We start from the raw sequence: 27993 nt of genomic DNA on the forward strand, positions 1-27993 counted from the left end.
TGTCATTTAAAACAAATAGTCTATCCTTTGACCCACTCTGTTCTCGTGCTTTGGGCGTGCAGTCGTTCACCTTGGCCTTGGAATAGCTCAGATAATAACACTAATGTGTGCAGAAGGGCTTTACCCAGCAACCCCCTTGAGTGTCAGTGCTCACATGTGCTGGGCTGACCTGGGAAGCCCACATGCACTGTCTCATCACACAGTTCCAGCCCTGCGTTGGTCTGATGCTGTGGCTGCCTTGCTTGGCCCACACCAAGCCCTTTGAAGCACTGAGCTGTGAGCAAGAAGGTTCAGATCAGTAGTGTCTGGTCTACATTCCTTAGAAATTGGAAATAGCGCAGCCTTTCTAAGTCAGCTTCCAAGAAGATACTTAGGATATTTCCCTACAGTCTTTAAAATTTTCTTCTTTTTTTAAAAATTTTTTAAAAATTTATTTTTTATTTTTGGCCGCGTTGGGTCTTTGTCGTGGCATGCAGGCTGTTCGTCGCGGCACATGGAGTCTCTCTAGTTGTGGTGTGCGGTGTTCTCTCTCTAGTTGTAGCGTGTGGGCTCTCTCGTTGAGGCACACAAGCTTAGTTGTGGCACGTGGGCTTAGTTGCCCCGCGGCATGTGGGATCTTAGTTCCCCAACCAGGCATTGAACCCACATCCCCTGCATTGGAAGGCGGCTTCTTTACCACTGGACCACCAGGGAAGTCCCTAAACTTTTAGTTCTTAAAGGAATCAGTTTTAAGAGACTGCAAAATAACTGGGATGCTCATCAAGGAACTGCTACGGTCGTATTGTCCAGTCACCCATCAGTACAAGAAGGAATATCTTCCTTAACAACGTCCTTGTGGTGATTTCTGTTTACGGAGAGCTCCCAGAACGGGTTAGCCTGTTCTGCTGTATGGTTCTCCTTGTGAAAATCATTGTCATGAAGACCTTCCCTTGCTCCCTTGGGATAGATCCTTGTGTCTTTCACTGACTGTCTTTCCATGACAGGGGTTTCAGAATTTTCTGGCCTGGCACCGTTGAGTGCCACCATTGCTAGGTTTCTCTGCTTGGCTGACCGTGTCTCTTCCCCTTGCAGCACAGCCATGGCCAAAGATGAGCGAATGAACCTGCTGTCCTTCACTGGGAGCACTCAGGTGGGAAAAAAAGTGGCTCTTATGGTGCAGGAGAGGTTTGGTAAGTGTTGGCTTTATATCGAGCTTTTAATTCCCTCAGGTATGGATATGAAATAAAGATTGGGTTTTTTTCCTTGACCCTTTCCATGGAGACACCAGCCGTGTTTATTTGAATGTCCAAGTAAAAGGAAGGGTACAGCTAATAGTGGCTTAATATTAGGGAGATAGCAGATTTAATAGCATAATTTGGAAAAGGATGTCATTCCCTCCCTAAATGACCATAGTAGAATCATATCAAATGCACTTATCAATTTCTGTCAGACTGGTTTGGCAAATAAAAAAGAGAACTCACAATTTAAACAGGACCAGAGAGAGTACAGGACCTAGAGTGAATGTGGTATAGAAGACTTACATCTGTTTTTCTCTCATTTCTGTTTCATGCATATATGACTGAAAAGGGTTGTAAGACATAGCTTTGTATGCTTTACTTTATGGCTCACTAAAGAGGTTTTCTAGGATAATATTGACGGTCAACTTTTGCCTATTTTGCTGATTTAGACTCTAACCCTAGCATAAGATGAGACTCGAATAGTTAATCTGTCAGCTATTTTGCTATATGGGCATTGCTTTTAAAAAGGAAGTTTACAAACTATTAGAGCTAATAAACATGGTTGGCAAGGTTGCAGGATACAAAAATCATTTGTATTTCTATACAGTAACAATGAGCAATCTGAAAATGAAATTCATAAAACTTTCATTTACAGTAGCATCAAAAAGAATAAAATTCTTAGGAATAAATTTAACAAAAGAAGTGTAAGTCTTTCACACAGAGTACCACAAAGCATCATTGAAAGAAATTTTAAAAGACCTAAATAAATGTAAAGACCTCCCATTTTCACTGTTTGGAAACAATTTAATATTATTACTGCCCGAGATCAGTACTGTCCAAGTAATTTGCAGATTGAATGCAATCCCTTTCAAAATGTCACTTGGCTTCTTTGTAGAAATGACAAGCTGATTCTAAAGTTCATATGAAATGCAAGGGACCCCAAATAGCCAAAACAGTCTTGGAAAGAACAAAGTCAGAGGACTCACACTTCCCAATTTCAGAATTTATTACAGAAGTATAGTAATCCAGACGATGTGTACTGGCGTAAAGATAGAAAAATCAATGGAATAGATTGAGAGCCCAGAAATGCACGCTTACACTTATGGTCAAGGGTGCCAAGACATTTCAATGAGGAAAATAGTCTTCAACAAATAGTGCTGGGACAACTAGATAACCATAATGTATGTATGAAGTTGGACCCCAACCTACCCCTATACACAAAAATTAATTCAAAATATATCAAAGACCTAAAGGTGAGAGCTAGAACTATAAAATGCTTGAAGGCAACATAGGAATAGGTCTTTGTGACCTTCGATTAGGCAGTGGTTTCTTAGATATGACAACTAAAGCAGAAGCAACAAAAGAAAGAATAGATAAATTAGACTTCATCAAAATTAAAAACTTTTCTGTTTCGAAGGACACACCATCAGGACTTCGCTGGCAGTCCAGCGGTTGAGACTTCGCCTTCCAATGCAGGGGGCACGGGTTTGATCCCTGGTCGGGGAGCTAAGTTCCCACATGCGTCGCAGCCAAAAAACCAAAACATAAAACAGAAACAATATTGTAACAAATTCAATAAAGACTTTAAAAATGGTCCACGTTAAAAAACAAAAACAAACTTGAAAAGGGCACACCATCAAAAACGTGAAAAGAACAACCTATAGAATGGGAGAAAATATTTAGAAATCCTTTATCTGATAAGGGATTTGTGTCTAGAATATATAAAGAATTCTTACAATTCAGTAATATAAAAGACAACCCAATTAAAAAATGGGCAAGCATTTGATTAGATTATTTCTTCAAAGATAAACAAATGGCCAGTAAGTGTGTGCAGTGGTGCTCAAGATCATTAATCCTGCTTCTCCCACTAGCAGATACGGTCCCCCTCCCTACCTCTCCTTTTAACTCAAATCGGTAGTTTGTAGTTCTCTTATAAGTAGTACCATTAGTAGGATTACAATTTTTAAATGATGCATCTGCCTGTCTTAAGTTGTAGGTGCTTTTCCTGGAGGGGGTTGGTGGTTTTGAACATGGTTAGGGAGCACATAGAGAATTGGAAGGATATGGAAGGTACAGATGGAATTGTCAGATCTTATGGTAATACTGTATTCTTGGGAAATTGTCATATAATTTTCCAAGTGACTGCACCATTTTATACTAACTGTTTGGAGTTTTGGGGGATATAATTTCAAACTTAGAGAAATTCCATGGCTAATACAAGGAATTCCCATATACCCTTTAATGAGTTTTACCAACTGTACCATTTTTAAAATCACTTTCTCTCTAGCAACACACACACACACACACAAACATATATATTGTGAGAGCATATTTTTGAACCTTTTGAGAAAATTGAAGACATTGTATTCCTTTACCACTAAATGTGTTTTGTGTATTTCCTAAGAACAAGGACATTCTGTCATATAACCATGATACAATTATTAAAATCAGGAATCTAGACATTGATGTAATGCTCATGCTTTTTTTTTTTTCCCTTGAAAATTTTTTTAAATTGAGTTACAGTTTATTTATGTTCATGCTATGTTTTAAATCAGAAAATAAATTAAAACAATTGGGATAGGCTATGATTTGAGGCCGTGTAGCTGTGTGCATTAAACAATGAAATAGGAATTAATTTGTGTTTATATATTTTAAAGGGAGAAGTTTATTAGAACTTGGAGGAAACAATGCAATTATAGGTAAGGCTGCCTTTTCTTTGTTTGCGTGATTTCTGTTTAGAATATCTTCAGTAGCCATCCTGAATGTATAGAACTTGTGTAAGAACTCATCCCTTTTATGTTGTGTGTGTGTCTAAGATCTAATTCCCATGCTTAGGAACTTTCCTTGTGAGACAGGACACATGGTTTGAAGGCAGAGATAACTAGGAGGGAAAGGCGTTCATGTTCGGAAAATATTACCTGGGGCTTAGAATCTGTGTATGAGACTTTCTAATGTGTCATTGTTTCTTATTTTCCTTCTGTTTTTTGAAAACTGGCCACATGTTTCTCTAGAATAAATAAGTAACTCTTATGTGACCTGCTCTTTCCAAAAACATTAGTTTGTCTTCAGTGGGGTATTGAGTGCTTTTACATTGGGAAGAAGCACTTCCTTAAGGCATTTTATCATTTACCTATAGTCACAAAAGGAAATAGTCTACCAGCCTAACTTCTGGATAATATAATGAACATCAGTTGGTTGAGACTTCATAGAATCATGAATTTTATGGTAAAAACTTGCTAATTGTATATTGCCATCATTATCATTATGTTTAAATGCTTATGTGTTGTGGGGTACACCAGAAATATAAAAATTATATGGTGAAGGGTTTGTTTTGGATGAACTTCTGATTTTGTAAAAGAGAGAGTTGATTAGAAAATATAGTTAGCGTTTATTGATCAGTGGGTATGTGCCAGGCACTGTGCTCAGTTTTTTCATATGCAATATGTCATTTAATCCCCAAAGTAACCCCATGAGGCAGATACCTTTATTAATCTTATTTGAAGGTTACACCCCGAGGCTTAAAATGATTATGTGCCTGAAGTGACAGAGCCAGCATTTGTATCCTGGCAATCAGAACCCAGAGCGTAGCTCTCTTCCTAAAACTCCTTACTATCGTCCATTAGTACCCCAGATAATATTATCCCATTTTATGGATGAGGAAACTGAGGCTTAAAAAGTTAAAATAGCACAATGAATAAGTGGTGGTGATGGATAAGAACTTTGGTCTGTTTGGTTGTGTAATCCACCTTCTTAACCATCATGCTAGTCTGAGAATGCTCTTAGACTGGACAGGGGAAAATTGAAGATGTAAGAGGGAATTGGGACTGTAAGTTTCTGAAACGGATAGAAAGGAAGGAATTATAAGTAATACAATGGATCAATGGAAGGGTAACCTTGTAAAGACTATGCTGGTTTTTTCTTCAGAGGGCAGAAGAGGAGGAGGAAGGAACAGACAAAAGTAGAGAGCAATCTGAAAGTGATTTTGCACTGATCTCTTCAGAGATGCAGAGGAAGCAGGAAAGGGCCTTGTGTGTGATCACTTTGAGATTTTCCTCGAAGTAAATGGTGAAGTCATCTGGAGCAGGAGTAAAGGGCTGGAGGGGTTTGAGGCATTTGAAAAAGCTTCTGTAGCGGGGAGAACAAGAGGCATTTTAGGGAATGGACTGATGCAGATGAGGGTGCAGAGGTTGTTGGAGAGCTTGGTTTGATGGTGGTAATAAATCAGAAGGATCCCACTGACTTCTCTATGGGCCCAGGGAAGCTGCCATCTAAATGGGCGGTGGGGTTGAGACTGGAGGCAAGTAAAACTGACAAAGACGGTGGTGCTCTTAGAGAAGAGACCACATGAAGGTGCAGAGAAGGCTCAGTCAGCATCAGAAACTTCAGAGAGGTGAAAGATGAAGAGGTCAGAGGAGGGGGAGCTCATCCCTCTGTTCTCATATCATTTTCTTTGGGAGAAAAGTTGCCTCTGCGGTATGAACTTGCTTATTTTACAAGGATAGTTCTGGCGTTCTCTCACTGCGCTTTCGGAAGGCATCATCTTATACCAGTTAGTAAAGTACCTCGTCTGCCTACCTCACGACACTGATGGGTGTGTTTCTGCTTCCCTAAGCTTTTGAGGATTCGGACCTCAGCTTAGTCGTTCCCTCAGCTCTCTTTGCAGCCGTGGGGACAGCCGGCCAGAGGTGTACCACTGCGAGGCGCCTGGTGAGTGTGTCTGCATGGGCCCGTGAGAGTGTCCTCCTCTTCCAACGCTGCTTTTCAACACACTGTACTGTTAAGGAGGTGTCGTAGAAACGCTGCTAGAAACGTGTATTCCCTGGATGTGGTTGGCAAACATGTGGCCCTGCTGCTCTGTTCTGTGCTCGTGGCAGATGCTGCTGGTCAGCGAGGGGCTCTGCCTTACCTCCCCAAGCTGAACGTGGTCCAGTCCTCATTGACTGGAGTTGGACGTGGGTGATGAGACCCGCTTTCAGTCCTACACCTAGAACAATGTGGACGAAGTCCCATGTCACTTAGAGAATAAAACAAGATAAACATTTGAAAAATTCACAACTATTTGCTAAAAGGTAGACAGTCTTAGCTTTCTTGTAAAAACATTTTAAGTAGTAAAATATTTTAAAAAATTAAAAATTTTTGGCTTATAGGTCAAGTCTTAGATTTGACTTGATGTGACGTAGTTTATTGGAAAGTGAGTATATGTATGTTCTCTCTATATAAGTATATAAGTCTTCATGCATATATATAGGGCACATTAATATTAAGTGCATGTGAGGAGAGTGGTTTCGCTTCAGTGTTCGGGGTTTGGGAAGTTTAATCTCCACACTTAGATTTGAGCTGGATTTTAAAATGTTTTTGTGTGGGATACAACCTTGATTTTCATGACTCATGCTATTGAAAAACTGGGCCAAACAAATTTTGATTAGGTAGAAAATTTGGCTACAATTGCCTTTTTAAAAATTGTTGAGTTTTCCTCCTGTAATTAAAAAAACAAAAACAGTTTACAATTGAATTATGGAGGAATTGGCTTTGGGTTTTTCCTCTCACCCACAATGAGTATGAACAAATTCTTTATAGGGTTGACATAATCTAAATTAATTAGAATAGATAAGAAATATAGGGAAATTAAGTCTTTACTTTTGCCATAACTTTGCATATTCACTTTTTCCTGTATTTTACAATGAATATAAATCCTTCCTTTGCTTTTATATTACTCAGTTGATGTGGTGTGAACTGCGGTATGAACTCGCTTGTTTTACAGGGATAGTTCTAACGTTCTCTTACTGCACTTTTTTTTTTCTTTCTATTTATTTCTTTATTTAAATGTTGCTCTGTGGATTTAACGGGCAGAAACCCAGAGCCTGCACTTTCTAAAGGCATCATCTTATACCAGTTAGTAAAGTACCTTGTCTGCCTACTACGATAGAATATCTAAGCTACGATGTTTGTAAAGTATTTACAATTTATTGAATTTGTTCACCTTAAACATTTATTACCTTAAGGCTAAGAAGGAAACAGGGGTACTCCAAAAGATTATAATCTTAATTACATGGTAAACTATGAAATGACATAAAAGCCAAGCATTTCTTTATTTGGTCAACCTTTATTTTTCCTTTGTGTCCTGGAGCAAATATACATAGCCATGCTTTATATTTAGTGTCAAATATTGGAGGATACTGTTAGTCATAACCCAAATCAATTTTTGTAGGGACTGTAGTGGTATACAGAAAAATCCATTCCAGTACTATGGACCTCTCTGTGATTTATCGTTGGCCCTCTGTATCCATGGTTCTTCCAAATCTGCAGATCCAACCAATTGGGAACCATGTAGTCCTGTAGCATTTACTCTCGAAAAATATTTTTATACAGGTGGACCCGTGCAGTTCAAACCCATGTTGTTCAAGGGTCAACTGTATAAATCAGTACTGTTAAGAAAAATTGAGGGAATTCCCTGGCGGTCCAGTGGTTAGGACTCTGTGCTTTCACTGCTGAGGGTGCAGGTTCAATCCCTGGTTGGGGAACTAAGACCTACAAGCTGTGCACCACGGCCAAAAAAAAAAAAAGGCTGGGGGAAAAAAATTAAAATTGTGCATTTTTAACAATTTCGTACATTTATTTGTGCTATTTAATAGTCCATTTATATGTACTAATCCCTTGAATGTTTCTTTTTTCATTTAGTTTTTACATGAAAGCATTCATGATGAAGTTGTCAATAGACTTAAAAAGGCCTATGCACAGATCCGTGTTGGGAACCCGTGGGACTGTGAGTACCTGGTTGATTCCAAAGATGTTCCTTTTTGACACATGGTGTTATAAGAGTTTCTGATTTTCTCCTTTTGTTTTTTTCCCTTTCCTGAGAGGCCCGAGGGAATACAAAGCAGTTTATTTTGCATTTGGGGTGACATGTCTGCTCCTAGGTTAGGATCTCAGTACTTGACGTGGGCCGGTGGGTGAGCTTGGGAGATGGTATTGAGATGGGATGAGTTTGAGAAGCTTTTCCCTCTTCACTTCCCTCCTCCCAGATACCACCATCCTCTCTCATGCAAGGTTGCAAGAGTCACCTGCCTGACTTTTCTGCTTGCACTTCTGCCTTCCACCATATAAAGTAATTTTTTAAAATGTAATTAAATAATTCACTCTCTTGCTAAAAACACTCATTGCTGTTTGACTAAAACTTGGATGCCTTTTGAGACCCTTTTTGCAAGTTCACAGTCTTTCGTGATCTGACCTCGGCCGCGTCCCCGCCCGCCTTCTGGACCCGCTGTGCACCATTTGCCCCGTTGCTCCCTGAGCTGCGGCTTCTCCAACCTTCTTTCAGTGCTCCGGACATTCCAGGCTCTGCCCTGCTGGGAATGCTCTTTGCCCAGCCCTTCCCACCTCCTCGCTGAGGCCTACCTCTATCTTCCTTCTTCCTCTGTCCCACGGTCGCCTTTAATGCTCTGGTTTCTGGTAGCCATACAGAGGGAGCATCAGCCTCTTCCCTTTAAATTGTTCACCGACTGCTGGTTCTGTGACGTTCTTAGAGAATGATCACCCTGTAATGAGTAAGCAGAGCCTATATTTTTACTGCAGTACTCTGATGAATTGATAGCTCTTTCCCTAGATTTGGCCCTCCATGTTTCTGTATAGAAAGCTTATGAGGACCCAGCCATACCTTCTTTTTTGCATATCTTCTGTGGCTGCTTTTGCACTACATTGGCGGAATTGAGTAGTCGTGGCAGAGACCACATGTCATGCAAAGCATTAAATAGTTACCGTCCGGCTCTTTGCAGAGAAAGGTTGCTGACTCCTGCTCTAAACTGAGGGGATATATGAAAGGATTGGTCTGTTCATTGGGGAAGCTGTTTAATTATAAAATGATGCCAGTTAGGGTGAAATGAAGAGCATTCCTTTTTCTTTCCAGCTAATGTTCTCTATGGGCCACTCCACACCAAACAGGCAGTGAGCATGTTTCTTGGAGCAGTGGAGGAAGCAAAGAAAGAAGGTGGCACCGTGGTCTATGGTGGCAAGGTAATGACAACTTGAGATCAGGAGTGACAGGTTCTTTCTTTTCCTTTCGCACAAGCAGGGCTCCGGGTAAATTGATGAAGGGTGCCTCACTGCCACTTTTCTTTTCTCCATCGCTTTTATAACGGGGAAATACATATTTTAAAGAATGACAATGTAACATGAATGGAATATTTCTGGAAAGACACAACTCAGAGCCAAGGTTGCCTTTGAATTGAGTCCCTGGGAATTTGTATGGAAGGGAGACCTCTTTTTCATGGTACGGAAGACTGTATTTAGTGCAATTTAAAATCCGTATTTAGTAGTGATTATTAAGTCATTTAAGGCAGGGAATCAAAAAAAAAAAAACATACCAAAAGCATTTTTTAACACATATTACTATTGTCGACGAAAAATTAGTTGATTTAAGAAAGAAATGGAAATTTTTATTTGAGCCAAATCGAGGATTATAACCCGGGAACAGCACCTCAGAAAGCTTCGGGAACCATTCTGCCTGTTAGAAGTCAAGGCAGTTATATAAGTTTTTTAGACAGAAGGCTATACATTGAATGATGTATCTTTGACAGTTTACACAATCTAGATCTAAGCGTCATCATGGCCCCTTACAAGATAAGGAATGTTATCTTTTAAGGAGTTGTCTTGGTGGTGCTAGGAGAATGTTGCTGTTTATGGTTGAGCAGGTATTTCTGCCGATGGGGAGGTTTGGTTGATGCATGACACAGATACACAGTGCACAGCTGAGGGGAGAGAGGAGGCCATAGGTCAGAGAAAGTTTTTGATGTTTAAATTTTTCTTGTCTTGCCATAAAATATGAATTTCATTTCACACTATATTTGTTTGATTCTTGAGATGTAGATTCAAGGCGTTTTCTTCATGTATGATAGGAATTTGTCTTCATCCTTGAATAAGCTATACATATAATTTATTATCTACAATTTATTTTCACTTCTTTAAAAATCACTGAAAACTGAGTCTCTTGCAAAGCTCTCTGAGAAGCAGAATCCTTCTCCCTAGTCTCTCAACATTGACATATCCACATCTCATTGGATAGAGATGTGTATGTGTATTTGTACTTTTTGTTACTTACCTTGAGTTTTTTTAAGCATTTAACTTAATCTTTAGGAGTAGCTCTTTTTTCCCCTTTGTGTAATATTTACTTAAGTTACATAATGCAATATGGTATTGTGATAACAAATACAGCTGTCACATACAGGGTTGGGAGTAAATACAGATGACTCTTGGTAAATGTACAGCTCAGAGGGTGAGAGCAGAATTACACAGTCACCCTGGAGAGCTGACCACCAGCCAAGCAGCTTGCTGCAGGCATCAGAATATTTTATAGCAGTTAAGTGGAGATGAACTAGTAATTTGGTTATGTGGAGGTTAGTTAGGAGAGTGTCTATAGTATACCCTTTTAGAGCATTTGATTTCTGTATTAATGTGTTAGTTTGCTAGGGCTGCCATAGCAAAATATCACAGACTGGGTGGCTTAAACAACAAATCTGTCTCACAGTTCTGGAAGCTGAGTCCCAAATCAAGGTGCTGGCCGGGTTGGTTCTTCTGGTGAGGCCTCTGTCCCTGGCTTGCAGACGGCCACCTTCTCTCCATGTCCTCACATGGCCTTTCCTCCCTGCCTGGAGAGAGGAGTTCCCTGGTGTCTCTTCCTCTTCTTATGAGGAATTATTTCTATCTGATTAGGCCCTCACCCACGTGACCTCATTTAACTTTACCTCCTTAAAGGTCCTGTCTCTCCAAATTTAGTCATAATGGGAGTAGGGTGGGTTTAAGGCTTCAACATAAGAATTTGGGGGTGTGGATATGGGCACAATACAGTTTGTAACAGAACAGTTATAGATTACCTCTGTTAAAATTATGTGACGTTAAAAATAACCACCTGTAACAGCGTTTTTTCACTGTAACTTGGTCATGTTGCATGGCACAGCTCTCTATCCTTGACTCCTTTTTTCTATTTTTTTTCTGACCAACTAAGTTAGAACCAATAAGAGGCAGAGAAAATTTTCATTCATGATGGGAAGTCATTTTGGAGAAATAATTCACTCATAAATGGTGTTTATTTTTTTTCCTCAAAATTGTAAACAAAGATGGTATCCTCTGACTCCAAGAACCAGAAAACAAAATGCTCTTGTTTTTTGTGTTTTTTTTAATAAATTTTATTTATTTATTTATTTATTTATGGCTGCGTTAGGTCCTCATTGCTGCATGCGGGCCCCCTCCAGTTGCGGCGAGCGGGAGCCACTCTTCGTTGTGGTGCGCGGGCTTCTCATTGCGGTGGCTTCTCTTGTTGTGGAGCACGGGCCCAGTTGCTCCGCGGCATGTGGGATCCTCCCAGACCAGGGCTCAAACCCATGTCCCCTGCACCGGCAGGCAGACTCCTAACCACTGCACCACCAGGGAAGTCCAAAATGCTCTTGTTTTTATTTCCTTTCTCTACTGCAGGTTATGGATCGCCCTGGAAATTATGTAGAACCGACAATTGTTACAGGCCTTGACCACAACGCAACCATTGTACACACAGAGACTTTTGCCCCGATTCTTTATGTGTTTAAATTCAAGGTAAAAAAGTGGATTCCTTTTCTCTTTTCTCTAGTTCAACGTTGAAACAAATGAGAAGACTAGGAGAAAATAAAGGCATATTAAATTTCACTCAGCCTTTAGGGAGGTTTTAGAAAGTCACTCCGATTAGTAAAGATTTGAAGGTTAAGGACAAACTATGATGAGATGAACACTTTAAACAGTAGAGCATAAGCTAGCTGCCAGGGAAATTAAGACAAGTAGAGGGCCAACATTGAAATTTATGGGGAACGTGGCCCTCATCACCTGTATCAGCTGTGTTGATACAGTTGAGCTGTGTGGACTATGAAGTCAGCTTCTGCACAAAAGGGACCAGGTAGTTTGATAGTCTGAGTAGTCTGAGTGCTAAGTATCAGTGGACAAAATGAGAAGATATAAGGGCAATTTGTAGACATACAATTACAACTTGTATCAGAGGACAGGCTGCAGAGGTTTTAACAGATAAAGGTAACTAGAGGGTCTCCTTCCCAGCACGTGACAGGCCCTACCATGCCAGCAGATGTCTAGAGATTGAATCAAGGCTTGGCTATGCCATGATTAACAGTTAAAGGATAATGAGACTTATAGCTTGTTGCAATTATATGATTGCATTAATTAAAATCTTGCTTTAAGTTGTCTATTATTGTTTCACATAATGTGACTACAGAGTATAATTTCATGTTTTGTCTTGTGTCTGTGTGTTTGACTGTGAGTTCCTGAGCAAATCATTTAGCCTCTCTTGCCTAATTTGTACAATAGGGATAATACAGAGCCTGTGTCATTGGGTGAGGATTAAATGTATAAATGCATGCTCAATGCCTAGGTCAGTGTGTTGCACATAGTAAGAGCTCAGTAAATAACAGCTCTTATACATAGTGGCTTGAATGGAAGAATGTACTCATGTTTTTCTCAAAGTTGAGGTAAGGGGAAAATCCCACAAAGCACGGTACGAGATAAACAGAATTAGGAAGATGTTGACTCCTTAGTTTCCTTTTGTGCACTAAAATTATACTGGTAAATTTCACGAAATGAATTTACCATTAGTTAATTTGGACCTGAACAGTGTGTATGATCTAACAGCTTTCAATGTCTGTCCTTTTAGAATGAAGACGAGGTCTTTGCATGGAATAATGAAGTAAAACAGGGACTTTCAAGTAGCATCTTTACCAAGGATTTGGGCAGAATCTTTCGCTGGCTTGGGTATAACTTTGTGTATTTTGAAAACTTACGTTAAGTCTGAGTTGTGTGGTGAATGGGCTATAAAAAAAGAAAATGAAACCATCACAGGTGAAAATATTTTTTTTAATAAATTTTTTTTTTTAATAAATTTATTTATATTTTAAAATTTTGGCTGCATTGGGTCTTCGTTGCTGCATGCGGGCTTTCTCTAGTTGCAGTGCGCAGGGGCTACACTTCATAGTGGTTGTGGTGCACGGACTTTTCATTGCGGTGGCTTCTCTTGTTGCGGAGCGTGGGCTCAGTAGTTGTGGCTCGCGGGCTCTAGAGCACAGGCTCAGTAGTTGTGGCTCACGGGCTTAGTTGCTCCATGGCATGTGGGATCTTCCTGGACCAGGGATCAAACCCGTGTCCCCTGCATTGGCAGGCGGATTCTTAACCACTGCGCCACCAGGGAAGTCCCCTATTTTTTTTTTCTTTTCTTTTTTTTTTTTTGTTTAGCATTGAGAGTCTTAGAGGTTTGTTTGGATTATTTATTCATTTCTGTACATTTGTTTTGTGTGTGTGTTTTTCCTTTTTCTTTCTTTTTTTTTTTTACTTTCACATATTTTGCTTTCATTTTGCCTCCCTTTTTACACACAGCCCAAAAGGATCAGACTGTGGCATTGTAAACGTCAACATTCCAACGAGTGGGGCTGAGATTGGAGGTGCATTTGGTACGTAGAGAATCCTTTCTCCTTTTTCATGTTGGGCAGTTTATTAGTCTGCCGGGGCTGCCATAACAGAATACCAGACTGGGTGGGCTCAAACAATAGAAATGTGTTTTCTCACATTCCTGGAGGCTGGAAGTCCAAGATCAAGGTGTTGGCAGGTTTGGTTTTTCCTGAGGCCTCTCTTCTGACGTGTAGATGGCCGCCTTCCTCCTGTGTCCTCCCATGGCCTGTTCTCTGTGCACGTACATCCCTGGTGTCTCTTTATCTTCTTATAAGGACATTAGTCCTATTGGCTTAAAACCCCACCTTTATGACTTCATTTAACCTTCGTTACCTCCTTAAGGGCCCTGTTGCCAAATACAGCCAGCCACGTTCTAAGGAATTGGAGGTTAGGGCTTCAACCTATGAAATTGGGGCAGGGGGAACACAATTTAGTCCACAACAGGCGGCAAAGAAAAAGCACTAGTATTTTAGAAAAGTTTGACCAAGACACTGAAATAATAATCTTACCTGGTCTGACATGGTCGAGAGAGTTATGCTCTGTATTCAGAGTTGTTGTCCAAGGTCCTGCATTTTATTCTCAGATGCAGCATCGTGTTAGAACAGGGGCCCTTCACCTGAATTATGTGAACCCCTGAAATGGCATCTGTTTTCTTGGGAGACGCTTGAAGACCCCAAAAAGATTAAGAACCTCTGCTTTAAAGCCAGAAAATTTCACATGAAAAATTCTGTTTTTTACTTGCAAAGTGGGCATAGTAAATATTACACATTGTCTTTTATCTTAGATAAAATATTGAGTTGTTTCTTTTCATTGGGCCCAGCTCCTCTTTTCTCTTAATGACCCTGGGGCTCTTGATGCTTAAACTTGGTACTCATAGTAAAAGTTTTTGTTTTTTTTTTTAAAAAAGGCCTTCCCAACAATCATATATTAACTTACTAAAAATTATCCAAAATATAGTAAAAACAGATTGCATTATTTATATATATGTACACACACAGAAGTAAAACAAACATACATTACAACCTGTAAAAATTTAAATAATTAGAAGCCTTCTTTTATACATTTTAAAGCAGTGGGCAATTACTGTTCAGCATACAGACATTGATAGACGTTCCTGATTTCAGTTTAGCCTTTTATCTCTGCGCTCCACTATTAAGTGAGCGTCTGTTCCTTCTGTAGGCCTTCAATCCCTGTTTCCAGCCCATGCCTTCTCTCTCCAATTGACTCTTTTATTTCAGCCTTTACGGTTAATTTCTAAAGTTTTTAAAAAGTCTCATAAAGCAAAAAGCAGTTCTGCCCCATACTTTGGTCTTCCTCCTGCTTTCCCAGAGGCAGCTACTTTGAGATTCTTACTGAAGGAAAAAGAAAATTGACCTTTGAATTTACTTCAGTTTTTCTAAGTAATGTGCTTTAACTGCTCTTTCACAACTTTAGACATTATGTACTGACCCTTTGTTATCATAGATTAACTTTCTTAAACCCTCCCTCTCTTTTCCTGTGAGACATTATTGCACAGGGTGAGGTCTAGAGGAAACCAGATACTAAGTATCTGGCTCCTAAGTCTTCTCCCAGTGTAGTAGTCACAGAAGATGTGCTTAATTCTTCCTGCATTGGATTGTGACAACATACGTGAAACATTGTCTACCAGCAAAGCATAGAGACTCAGTACCCAAGGCTTTTATTGGGGGTCGGTCACACAGGCAACCTCTGCCTAAGCACCCAAATTCCAGACTCCCTGAAGGAAAGCAGGTATTTAACATAAACCACATTGTTTGCTCAATGAGACAGTGTAGGGAACTGTTTAGTCTACAAGTTTCCAGGTGCCAGCAACATTGTAAGCAGACCTGCTATGTCTTTTCTGCACAGATTGTAAGTTTTTCTCAGCCTTTGGAAGCTATAACTTACTTGTCTTCTGGTTTCCATTACTGTGGTTGAAAAGCCCAGTCCACTTTGATTTCTGATCTTTTTTTCTCCCATTTCAAAAAATTGGGGGTCTGTTATTTATGTCTGATGTTCTGAAATTCTTCAGTAATATGCCTCAATGGAGATCTTGGTAAACATTTTTGTTGGACAGTCAGTGGGCCAATAATTGGCCTTAGCATTGGGACTCACAGTTTTTAGTTCTGGGAAGTTTTTGATAGTTTTATTTTGTTTTGTTAGTGTTTCTTTGACAATTTTTTCCCTTTGATTTTTCTGTATTTTAATTTCTAGAACTCCTATTATTTGAATGTTATCTCTTGAAGAATTATTTAATTTTGTTATTTTTTCCCCTCTTATTTTCCATCTCGTTAGTCTTTTTGGGAGATTTCCTCAAACTTTTCTTCTAACCCTTCTGTTGTTTTTCTCTCCTCTGCTCTTACTAAAAATGATACTAAGTGTGCTTTGATGGCACACTTTTAAACAGTACCTTTTTCTTGTTTTATGGAATCATTATCTTTTTGTAACCTTTAAAAATATTAATATGACATTTAAAAATTTTTATTATAAAATCAGTTTATGTATACTGTAGAAAATTATATACAGATAAGCATAAATGGGAAAATAAAATTACATTTCCACTGTTCAGAGGTTTCCACTCTTAACACCTCGGTCTAATGGTAAGGTTTTTTTTAAGGTGCTTCCTGACATTTCTGTTTTTTTGGTTAATTCCTTTTACTTTATTTTCCAACTTAGTTCCCTTTTTCCCGTTTGGTTTGGTCTCTGTCTTTTATTTATTTGTTTGCAGAGGGGATACTCTGGCTACCTGTGAGGTAGCTGGTCAGGTAGCTCTGGTCTCCTGGTGTCTTCATTTCTGTGATCCTGAGTAGGAGCCCACACAGAGGCACTGCACGAGATTCATGAGCTGCTTGTGTATTTCTCTAGGAGGAGAGAAGCACACTGGCGGTGGCAGGGAGTCTGGTAGTGATGCCTGGAAACAGTACATGAGAAGATCTACTTGGTAAGAAAAGGCTTTGGGAAAATGGTTTGGCTTTACAGCCTCTGGAATGTGCTTCTACAGTCTCCTACTGTCTGCTCTGTGTTCGTGCAGTTTCTCTTGATTTTATGTTTCTAACATTCCACAGCTCTCCCCTGCCAGAGCATCTATTTGGTGCTATTATTTTCCTACCCATCTGTCCAGCTTCAGCTAGTGCCCAGCGCCTGACTGTGAAACCATCTCGGTAGTGGTTTCTGTCGAGAGGCAGCACAGGAGCAGGACACTTGGGGTCAACCAGCAGGAGAAAGTGGAAGAGGCTGTCCTTTCAGTTTTTTTCCTTGGGTACAGTTACCACCCCTGCAGACTGCCAGGGCAGTAGGACGTGGAGGTGGGCAGGCGGGCTGCGGGCCTAGCTAGCGAGCTGGGGGATACAGCTCCGGGAAGAGTGAGCACAAGCTTTGAAAGTGGATTAGCACGTTCACAGCACAAGGGTAGCTGGCAAGGGAACCTGTTGTTGCTGGGACGTTCTGGCTAGGAGCTGCTTTTTATTTGTTTTCTGCTTTCCCTCCCTCTTTGGTAGAAATCAGTTTATCCAAGAGCAGTAAAATGGTGTGTGGGGTCAGGCCCATGTCGTGTTAGGTTGTAGAAAGAGCACAGGGTGAGGAACCCAGGACACCGTCTGTCTCGTTTACTGCTTCTCACTGGCTCTGGAACCTCTCGGGGAGAGGGGTTTCCTACACCTTCGCTCATTGTCTCCTCAGCAACTTCATGTCTGTTAGGAATTTTTTTTCCCTCCAGCTTTATTGAGGTATAATTGACAAATAAAATTGTAATACATTTAAAGTGTGCAACATGATGATTTGACATACACATACATTGTGAAAAGATTCCCGTAATCAAGTTAGCACATCCTTTACCTCACAACAGTGTGTGTGTGTGTGTGTGTGTGTGTGTGTGTGTGTGAGTGAGAGAGAGAGAGCGAGAGAGAGCGAGCTTAAGATCTACTCTTAGCAAATTTCAAGTATATATCAGGAGTTTCTGAGGTGCTTTGGCTATGGCTTGTTTACTCTCAGACACATGCATGCTCTTTGCCTGATTCCCATTTGTTGAAGTCAGTTATGTTCCTTTTACTTTGCTTGTGTACTTGAGATCTAGGGGACCAAGCATGTAGCTGCAGCCTTTTTGGAACCCGTCTGATGGAGACACTTCCTCCCAGGAGAAAAGCCAGATGACTGACTAAGAGGGAATCTTTTATTTTCCAAATTATTATAGTTTCATTTTATTTCTATCAAAATGGGAATATCTGTATTTTTCTTCCTAATTCAGTACAAGTTATTGAGAGACATAAAGAAGATGAATTTATAATCCCCATATTCTTGTGCCCTGAAAACCATGACTAACACATATGCTGTGTGTCTTTCCAGAATTTTGTGTTTCTCATTTTTTTTTCTTTTATAAAACTGGATCTATACTAACGTTTTTTTGTATCCTAATTTTTTTCTTCATTAACTTCTAACTTGAATATTTGACCTTGCTAATATATGCAGATCCGACACATTTTTTTAATGGCATAAAATTTCCTCTATTACGTGTATACTATCCTTCATTTAATTTTGTTCATTTTTCCCCCTCCTTAGTACCATCAACTACAGTAAGGACCTGCCTCTGGCCCAAGGAATCAAGTTTCAGTAAAGTTGCTTTCAATTGACATTTCAAGTGTTTCAGGCATTGTTGCATCTCTTTCTTCTGAAGAAGACGAAGAAAATTACTATTTGCCTTGAATAAATGGATCATTTTGAATTTGACAGTGGTTAATCCCTTATGCTTCTGAAGCCTAAATCAAGAGACTTTTTTAAAAAATAAAAATTTTCATGACATAGCCTTAAGTAATAAAAGATAGATTAGATGGATTTTTATGTTACTAGTAGTTACTGATTTTTTTAAACTTTAGCATTATTTTTATAATTTAGAAAAAAATAGTGCATGCCATGGTAGGAATTTGAAAAATACAGAACATAATAGGGAAGAAAATAGAAGTCTTGTCAGGAGGTGCAGGAATGGCTCCTGAGCAAGTAAAGAAATCGGTAGCAAGTATTGATTCACGTCACCCTCCTCAGCAGGTGTTGGAAAGGGTGTGATTGAAGGGAGTATCCCTTGTTTATGGAGGACCATGGCACAGTATCCCTGTGGAACGACTTGCTGTTTAAGATGTCTGAGGGCATTCATCATTATCACAGCTTCTCTTGCTCAGGATGGCTTGTGTCACCACAGAAGAAATCTGGGGGGCGGACAGAGATTTTGCTCCTGCCCTACCTAGAACCTGCACCTGCGGACGACTGTGTGGAATTCTATGCAGAGCACGTCTGGATTTCTTATGCAACCTCAGACCATCTTCTTTAGCTGTTAGGCTTCTTTAGCTGCCCTTAGGTTTGTTCTCAGAATAACCAAGTGTGTAGCAGCATGTGTTCGCAGTGAACTCGGCATAGTTCACTTTTTCTTTCCTGGGAGTCCACGTCCTTCTCTTGAGAAGCTGCCCGGGAGCTGCTGGAGTGGCTCAGCCCAGGGCCCTGTCGCGCTCACGCCGGCCCCTGCGGCTCTGTCTTCCTGGCAGCCTCCACTCCCCTGGAGGGCAGCAGCCGCCACCCCGTCGACTCCTGCCAGCCTGCACTGGAACAGAAGCCTTGCAAGAAGATGACACCTGTAGATGACCTGATGTGTCAGGATGTAGGGAGAGATTCAGACAACTGGCAAAGAATTTGGGGTTGAGTTATGACAGAGAAGCAAGCAAATGAAAAAACCAAGCAATGATAAATTTATCAGGGAAGGAAAGGTATATAACATGTTCCATGGCCCAGCTGTGACTAGTGTTCACCCAGGTATGCTGTTGTCAACCTTGAATATTAAGCCAAACATGGACGATAGGCCTTCTGAGAGCATGTTGGCAGGAAGAGTTCAGGGTTTGAAGGTAGGTCAGAGAGGCAGGCAGTTTATGTTCTGTAGTGGAAAATCAATAATGCCTAAAATTACAAAAGCAAGAAATAGGAACATAGGCTTATAAAAGATAGGGAGCTAAATTCTGAAAATATCATTGCTTCAGGAGAGGACAAATGGGGAGTGGGGCATGGAGACAGGAGGGATTATTTTCCATAACAAGTCTTGTAGAGCTATTTGACTCTTTAAATCAAGAGAATGTATAACTTTGATTAAAAATTCAAACCAACAAAAAAATGATGTCAGAGAATCAGGTGCTTGAATCGTACGTTTCCTAACCCCCTTTCCACACCCACTCTCCCCAGTACACACAAACTGCACACTTGTGAGCTTCCCGTTATTCAACTAGGGACTCTTTAAATATCTCATGAAAGGATTGTGCTGAAAGCCAAGTTTCCTTCCATGTGTTGAAGTACAAAATAGGTAAAAAGTATATGTGTATCAATACAAGGTTAATACAAGCAGTTGCTTAAGAAAATTACGCAGTTTGGGCATTTGTTTAAAAAAACCTTGCTATGGTTTTTCTTTGTAAGTCACGATGTTAGGTATTGTAGCCCTGTTTTTAGTGTCTATAATACTGTCTGAAGAAAGTAAAGCACCGTTTAAAACGTTTTGAGAAACCATGTAGTAATTGGCTATTTTCATTTTGTGAAATTGAGATTAGTTTCGATTGAAATATTTTTTTAGATCCTGTTTTTTCCAAGCATATTATTTTTTAACAAGTATTTCGAAACACGAGCTGTGTTGGTGTTTTTTCAATTTTTACATTTATAATTTCTCTCCAGTCAGGTATGTATTCTCTCCAATAAGGAGGCTCTCCATCCTCCTGTGTATTTGCTAAAGCCATTCCATGGTGGCCGATATGGAATAATAATCTCTAGTACACTGGTGAGAAGGAGACCGGCAGCTCTAATCTTAGGTATAGAAGTCAAGGTAAACTGATTCTGAAAGCTTTCTTTGAAACTAATTCACAAGTTTTCTACACATGTTTCTAGCAACAAGGACATTTTTGGTCATGTTTATTAAAAAGTTTTGTCTTTACATGTCCCTCTTTGTTTTTTACTGACTTAATGAAAGTTACTTATTAGTATTTTTAACCACAGAAGTTAAAATTTACATTTGTGTGTGTTATTCCTGGCCATGTGATTTAAGGTGCTGGGAGTCCTGTACTGCTGGTTACTGGTTACACTGAGCCCCTTGTGACTGTCTGCCCCTCCCTGCCTGCATCCGGTGTTACAGCCATACTGCCAGAGTTCCCAGCTCCCACAGTGGACCTCAGTGGCTGTGATTAGCGTTTCCACTGTACAGGATGGTAATAACGCCCATTCCAAACAACTGTAGAGATTAAAGGAAAAAATTACAAAAGTGACATAGTGCCTGGCAATGGTAAGAGCTCAATAAATGTTGCTATTGTTATTGGGGTATTTTGCACTTTTAAATATTGTCTATTTTCCTAAGTGAAATTTAGAAGCATTTTTCAGGTTTCTGAAAAGCGAAGTTCTTTGAGATTTTTATCGGGATCACAGATTTATAAATAGGAAAGAACCAATTTACAATACTCATGTTTTTTTAAATCTAGGTATATGGTATGTACGTTGAATTCAAATACTTAAGATTCTTAGCAAAATTATTTTAAGTTTATTCCTATATAGTTTATAATTTTAGTCATTGTCAATTAGATTTCTCTCATGTGTAAATTATCGCAGAGGCCATTTATTTTCCAAGGTAGATTAGGTATGAAAATAGGAACACAGATCCAGTAATTCCTCAATGTTTGCTATTTGCTGGTTGAAGGCTTTTTCACTGGCAATTCCAGGGTTCTAGAAATCTGGCCAGGAATCAGATACTATCAAATTGTCTTCATGGTGTTGACCTGTAGGTGGTGCTGTTGGTTAGAGCAAGCGCCTCAGTTGGGCAGGGCTGAGAGTTGTGTGGACTCTGCTCTCCAGGAAGTCACCGTGGAAAAGGTTTTGTGTTCAGCAGGCAGGTGTGCTAAGCTCAGAGCCCCAGTCTTCTTTTTTTTAAACTGAGTCTCTTTTTTTTTTAATTAATTTATTTTATTTATTTATTTTATTTTTGGCTGTGTTGGGTCTTCGTTGCTGTGTGCGGGCTTCCTCTAGTTGTGGCGAGCGGGGGCTACTCTTCGTTGCGGTGCGCTTCTCATTGCGGTGGCTTCTCGTTGCGGAGCTCGGGCTCTAGGCGTGCGGGCTTCAGTAGTTGTGGCACATGGGCTCAGTAGTTGTGGCTCGAGGGCTCTAGAGCTCAGGCTCAGTAGTCGTGGTGCACAGGCTTAGCTGCTCTGCGGCATGTGGGATCTTCCCAGACCAGGGCTCGAACCCGTGTCCCCTGCATTGTCAGGCAGATTCTTAACCACTGCGCCACCGGGGAAGCCCTAGTGCCCCACTCTTCTGGGCTGCTTTCCATTCCAGCACCAATGGTTACCCGCCTTCCCTTCTCCCGTCTGATTACACGATCATCTCTGCTGCAGTTGATTACTATGCTTAAGTAAAACATGAGCCCCGAAATGTCAGAGAAAAAGCGATGGCTGTTTTTTTTTTTTTTTTTTTAATATTTATTTATTTATTTATTTATGGCTGTGTTGGGTCTTCGTTTCTGTGCTTTCTCTAGTTGCGGCAAGCGGGGGCCACTCTTCATCGCGGTGCGCGGGCCTCTCACCATCGTGGCCTCTCTTGTTGCGGGGCACAGGCTCCAGGCGCGCAGGCTCAGTAGCTGTGGCTCACGGGCCCAGTTGCTCCGCGGCATGTGGGATCTTCCCAGACCAGGGCTCGAACCCGTGTCCCCTGCATTGGCAGGCAGATTCTCAACCACTGTGCCACCAGGGAAGCCCCACGATGGCTGTTTTTTAATCAGAGTAGTGTCTTTTAAATTTAAAACATTAAATAAGCTTTATTTTCCATCCACTCCCCCCTCCCCACAGTAAGCATATGTGTGAGGTTACTCCATTTTTAACAACTCCAGGGGACATTGTGTTTCACTTATACCATGGTCCAGGCACTTTTCAAAGCACTTAAATATAAACCCATTTAATCCTCATAACAATTCTACAAAGTAGGTATTATGATCCTCATTTTACTAATGAGACAGGTACAGAGAGGGTAAGCAACTTTCCCCAGGTCTTACCGCTGATAAACGATGGACGCTGCAATTGGCACCCAAGCAGTCTGACTCCAGGTTAGTGCTCTGGTGATAGGAACTGCAGTCCCTGAAACTGTGGGGCTCTTACAGTGCCCTCCTTCCCTGCCTGCCTGTTTCTCAGTCGCTGATATTTCCTTTTTCCTTTTGTATTGTTCTTTATTTTTGACATAATCACGAACTTAAAAATGGAAGTACAGCACAATGAACTTTTCCCCCGTAAACTGAGAATACGTTGTTGACATGATTCCGCATCAACTCCAAATACTTTAGCGTATATTTCCCACAAACTACATTTTCCTACATAACCATGTACAAGCATCAAAAGCAGGAAATTGATGTTACTAACATTCTAATTCTTAGATCCTTTCACCTGTCATTTGAGCCAGTAGAGTCCTTTCTGGCAAAAGGAGCCATGCTGTCATATCTCCTTAGTTTCCTTTAGTCTCTTCTTAGTTTTATGGCCTTGATACTTTGGAAGTTACAGACCACTGACTTGGTAGGATGACCCTCAACTTGGTGTTTCCTCATGATTAGGTTCAGGTTGTGCGTCTTTAGCAGTACGATTGCAGAAATGGTGCCGTGTTCCCCTAACTGCGTCCCATCAGGTGGTGCATGATTGCGTTTTGTCTATTACTCATGTTACCATTGATACCTTGACTAGAGTGGTGTCCACCAGCTTTTTTTCATTGTAAAATGTTTCTCCTTTGTAAATTAATATGTCTTGTAGGGAGGCACTTTGAAACTACCTATATGTTCAGTTCTCCCTCAAACTTTCCATTTATCCACTTATTTGTCTCTATTTTCCTATTTTATCCAGTAAGTTATAATCTATTTATTTCATTCCTTATTTGGATGCTCAGAATGTACTTCGATGTCCCTGATTTGGCCAGCAGGATTCCCTTCAAGCTGGCTTCTGTGTTCTTTGGATGTGTCCCCATTCTTTGGGCGCTTCTTTGCTATTTGAAACAAGATGTCTCAGGTGGTTCTTGTACTTTTCCTTCTCCAGCCCTGGAATCAGCCATTTCTCCCAGGAGCCCTGATTCCATTTAGTCAAGAACCGTATTTAGGAGCCAAGATCTGGTGTAGGTATGCCTATTGACATGAAGATGTCACTGCTCCTAGGTCCTCACAGAGGACAGAGCTGGGAAATACATGTACAGTTGCCTTTGTTTTTTATAAATTTATTTTTTATTTTATTTATTTTTGGCTGCGTTGGGTCTTCGTTGCTGCCTGCGGACTTTCTCTAGTTGCGGCGACTGGGGGCTACCCTTCGTTGTGGTGTGCGGGCTTCTCATTGCGGTGGCTTCTCTTGTTGTGGCACATGGGCTCAGTAGTTGTGGCTCGTGGGCTCTAGAGCACAGGCTCAGTAGTTGTGGTGCATGGGCTTAGTTGCTCCACGGCATGTGGGATCTTCCTGGACCAGGGCTCGAACCCGTGTCCCCTGCATTGGCAGGCAGATTCTTAACCCCTGTGCTACCAGGGAAGCCCCCCTACAGTTGACTCTTGAACAACAGAGGTTTGAACTGCACTGGGCCACTTACACTGGGATTGTTTTCAATATCATTACTACAGTACTGCAAGATCCATGGTTGGTTGAACTTGCAGAATTGGAACCTCGTATACAGAGGGCCAACTATAAGTTTATATGTGGATTTTCCACTCTGCAGAAGGTCGGCACCCCTAATGCCCGTGTTGTTCAAGGGTCAGCTGTACACACAAGTATGTCTATACTTACTTCTGAATCTATCTGCTTATACTGAGAGCCAGGAGTTCACATCAAAACTTCCACATCCAACCCAACATTACAGGGTTCATTTTGGTTTTTTCCCTTTCAGTATTTGCAGCTCTTATCTCTGATAGTAAGAAACTGCCTCTCATTACCCCTGATGTACTTTCTCATTGGAATAACCTGTTTCCCACCCTTCTGAGGACACCTCCCTCACCTTCTGGTTCTGAGGGTGCTGGTCTCATCTCCCGCATGGATGTCCTCCTCACCCAACACAGGCACCCTATGCATAGCTGCCCCTACGTGAGGACAGCCTTCTCATCCACCTAATGGCTTTAGGCCTGAACTGTTCTGGAAGAAATGAGGTAGAGAAAGAGGAACTGGCCTTTCCTTAAATGTAGAATTTTTAGTCAGAATCAAAATGTTACTTGACGCTCCCCGACCTTGCTTGTTTGTCCGGGAGCTGAGCTGCCCAGGGGTTCAGCCGGATAAATGGGTGGCACGGGTCTGGGAGGTGGAACACCTGAGTTCTAGGCACAGCTCTGCTTCTAAGGGGCTGGATGCTCTTAGAGGAGTAATCTGACCTCTCCGTGCCCTAGCTCTCTTGTCTGCAAAATGAATAGTCTGGACCAAATCTGAAGTAAAAAAAAATGGTGTCCATGGGCCAAAATCGGTTAAGTGGTTGAGTCATCCTTGGGAGTTAGCTCTCAGAAAAAATCAAATTTAAATTTCTTTAGATGGAGGCTGTGCACACCAGTTAGCTACAGGTGGGCCACAGCTCGGATGATCTTTTCCAGTTTCACCCATCTCCTTCCAGCCCAAGGATTCTATGACTTTATTCTTTAGGCTCTGATGAATCAGGCTTGCCCCAGTCTAACCCTTCTTGGCTAAAGACAGTGTTTCTACCACGAAGAGTGAAACAGCCTATAGACTTCCAATAAGGGCCCTGCTATTATTTAGGATATGATTTTATCTCCTCTAACAGACTACAAAGAACGAAGGCTCAACAAGGTAGTTTCTCGCTCCTATTTAACAGTCCAGGTGTAAGTAGTCCAGGGTGGACTGGTGACCCCATGGTGTCTGGGCCTGAAGCTTCTTCCGGCTGCTGTTCTGCTTGGTGAAGATGGCTCATTGCTACCACCTGCATAATTAGGGGAGGGCACTCTTCCACTTAAAGGTGTGACCCAGAAGTTGCATACCTCATTTCCACTCACATCACATTGGCAGAACTTAGTCACATAGCACTTACTGTATAGCCAAATGGGAGGTTGAGAAACAAACCTTTATCTTTGGGAGCTGTGTACTCAGACAAAACTGGGGTGTTCTATTATGTTGAGAGAGGGAGAGAGGACAGAATGGATACTGGGGGAAAATTAGCAGCTTCCACCACAGTATTTGTTAAAAATATTCTCCTCCTCCCACCGTCTGGAATATCCTCTGTCGCATGTCATTTTACTTCCTTATGCTATCTGATGATCAGCCAATTAAGAATTCATTTAGATTCTGTCATTTCCCAGGGCTATCCGTTATTCATCCCTTTGGTAAAAAATAGAAGTAATCAGCTTCCAAAAGCAACCAGTCAGGGAAATTTCAAAGTTAGTTAGGACAGAGTGGGAGGTGGAAGAGTTAAGTTTGGACAAATGAGACAGTTGGAGGAAGGGTTGGCAAAGATTGGCAATCCTGTAGGGAGCCTAGAGGCCAAATGGAAAGAGTGGGACCTGGAAAAGTCAGTGCTGGTAAAAGAGAAGTGGGAAATGGGAGAGGGGCTGGGTGGGAACCAGATGTGAGCTTCCTCTGCATTACCTCTTTGCTCCATTTTTCTACTCTAACTCAGTGGATTCTTTATCACATTGGGGCTGTCAGAAGAGCTGGATTCGATTCCGAACTCTGGACGGTGTAACACTGGGAAAACCACATCTCTTCTAAGACCCCCATCTTCCTCTGTAAAATGGGCATAATCTTCCTACCATACTTCTTTTCCCAGAACTATTGTAAAATACAAATGCAATATCGGATACAAGAACTTTCTGGGTAAAGTGTAATAGACACCTGGTATTATTGGTTGAAGTGATGGAGCTCCCTGTGTTCTGTGTAGAGCTGGTCTAGGCCTGGGCCAGCCCAAGGGCTCTGATTTAACTAAGAGAGGCGTAGCGGTCTGGACCGATGGGGGACCGATGGGGGTCACCCCTGATTCAGAGGTCATTCCTTTGGCAAATAGGGTCGTGGGGAGACGACATAATCTGGGGGGTTAGCCCCTATTTGGCAGGTCCGGGACCTGGGCTATTAGAGTAGACACCTATCTGGAAAGGAGGAGGAGGAGGAGGAGATGGGCATGTCTCAGGTGTATGGTCAGAGAGAAGCATGTTAGGCTGGGCTCCTGTAGCTGTGGTGGGATCTCCAGTGCTTTCTCTGATGAGCTCAGAGTCTCTTTAAGGAAGTCTTAGCCCAGGACATCTGAGAGAAACCCAAGAACCATGACTGGAACTGGTTTGATCTTGGATTGCAGTGAGCCAAATGCCATACCACTGAATTTCTCTCCTTTGGACCTGATTTGAGCTGGTGAACTCATACTCAAATTGTTACGCTTTCAGCTGAGAAAATTGAGTGGAAAGAGGAGACGTTTTCTCTAGTTTAGGGATCATTTAAGTATGCAATTAACATGAGGGCATTCAGCTGTGAGCCAGGAAATGCGCTTCACTCATGATCTCAAACAGAGCCTGTGAGCCTTATGTTCTGTGAGAGAGGCTTTACCCGTGTCCTTTTTTGGGGAGGAGATGACACATTGCCTTCTCTTTTCTGGGGATAACGTGGGGCCAGTGTCTTAGGGATACATCTTGTCTTATTTCAATTTGCAACTTGGAGAATCAGATGTTAGTTTTATACTACTTCCCTCAGAATTAACAGCTTTCATTTAAAAAATATAACAAACTGTGTTAAGAATAACCAAGACAATTCATTGAAGGTTTTTCTTTCTTGCCTTGAAGTAATGATCTGCCCCAACTTAAAAAAAATTATGCATAATCATTGCAATATTTCCTGGTGTTTTAAATCCAGACTCTGGCTATCCCAAAACAGAGTGATCAAATGATTTTAACCTCTTGAAATGGAAAAGAACCTCTAAGGAAAAAGTACCAGGAACTTTCTACAGCTTCTGGGCTGTAGACCCTGTGGAAATGACCCAGTGAATTTTTATTCCCGCAGTTCGCCCTGAGCAAGGAGTCAAAGAGAAGACGTCTTCTCACCTCTGCCGTCTGCCTTTGTTGCCAAGTAAGTGGCAACTCATTGCAGTATCTCCTGTGAATACAGGTAAGCTGAGCCAGCACTCCCTATTTGTATTGTTTGACCTCTACACATTTACCGAGGACTTTCTCGTGACCACACTGCCTCCTTTCCTCCTTGAGGGATTTCATTTTATTCGTTCTCACAAAAGCTCAGAGCCACGCTGGCTGCGGCCGCTATGGCCTTCCCAGCAGCACTCTCCGCCGGGCCTCCCAGGGCTTTCCCACCACAGAGGGTCCCCA

General features: G+C 41.3%; 1 protein-coding gene across 1 annotated transcript in view; it reads left to right on the forward strand.

The window, feature by feature from the left end:
* ALDH7A1 (aldehyde dehydrogenase 7 family member A1) overlaps positions 1–19827 on the forward strand; it is a 38956-nt gene extending 19129 nt beyond the window's left edge. The window contains exons 9-18 of the mRNA XM_082457871.1: positions 1072–1169; positions 3875–3916; positions 5830–5924; positions 7896–7980; positions 9121–9227; positions 11682–11798; positions 12898–12995; positions 13614–13687; positions 16548–16623; positions 18237–19827. Coding sequence (XP_082313997.1) covers positions 1072–1169; positions 3875–3916; positions 5830–5924; positions 7896–7980; positions 9121–9227; positions 11682–11798; positions 12898–12995; positions 13614–13687; positions 16548–16623; positions 18237–18291 — 847 coding nt within the window. The 3' untranslated portion in view covers positions 18292–19827. The remainder of the gene's footprint in view (positions 1–1071; positions 1170–3874; positions 3917–5829; positions 5925–7895; positions 7981–9120; positions 9228–11681; positions 11799–12897; positions 12996–13613; positions 13688–16547; positions 16624–18236) is intronic.
* The last annotated feature ends 8166 nt before the right edge of the window (positions 19828–27993 follow it).

The sequence above is a fragment of the Balaenoptera physalus genome (genome assembly GCF_965194825.1).
Source record: "Balaenoptera physalus genome assembly, chromosome: 3".
Lineage (NCBI taxonomy): Eukaryota > Metazoa > Chordata > Mammalia > Artiodactyla > Balaenopteridae > Balaenoptera > Balaenoptera physalus.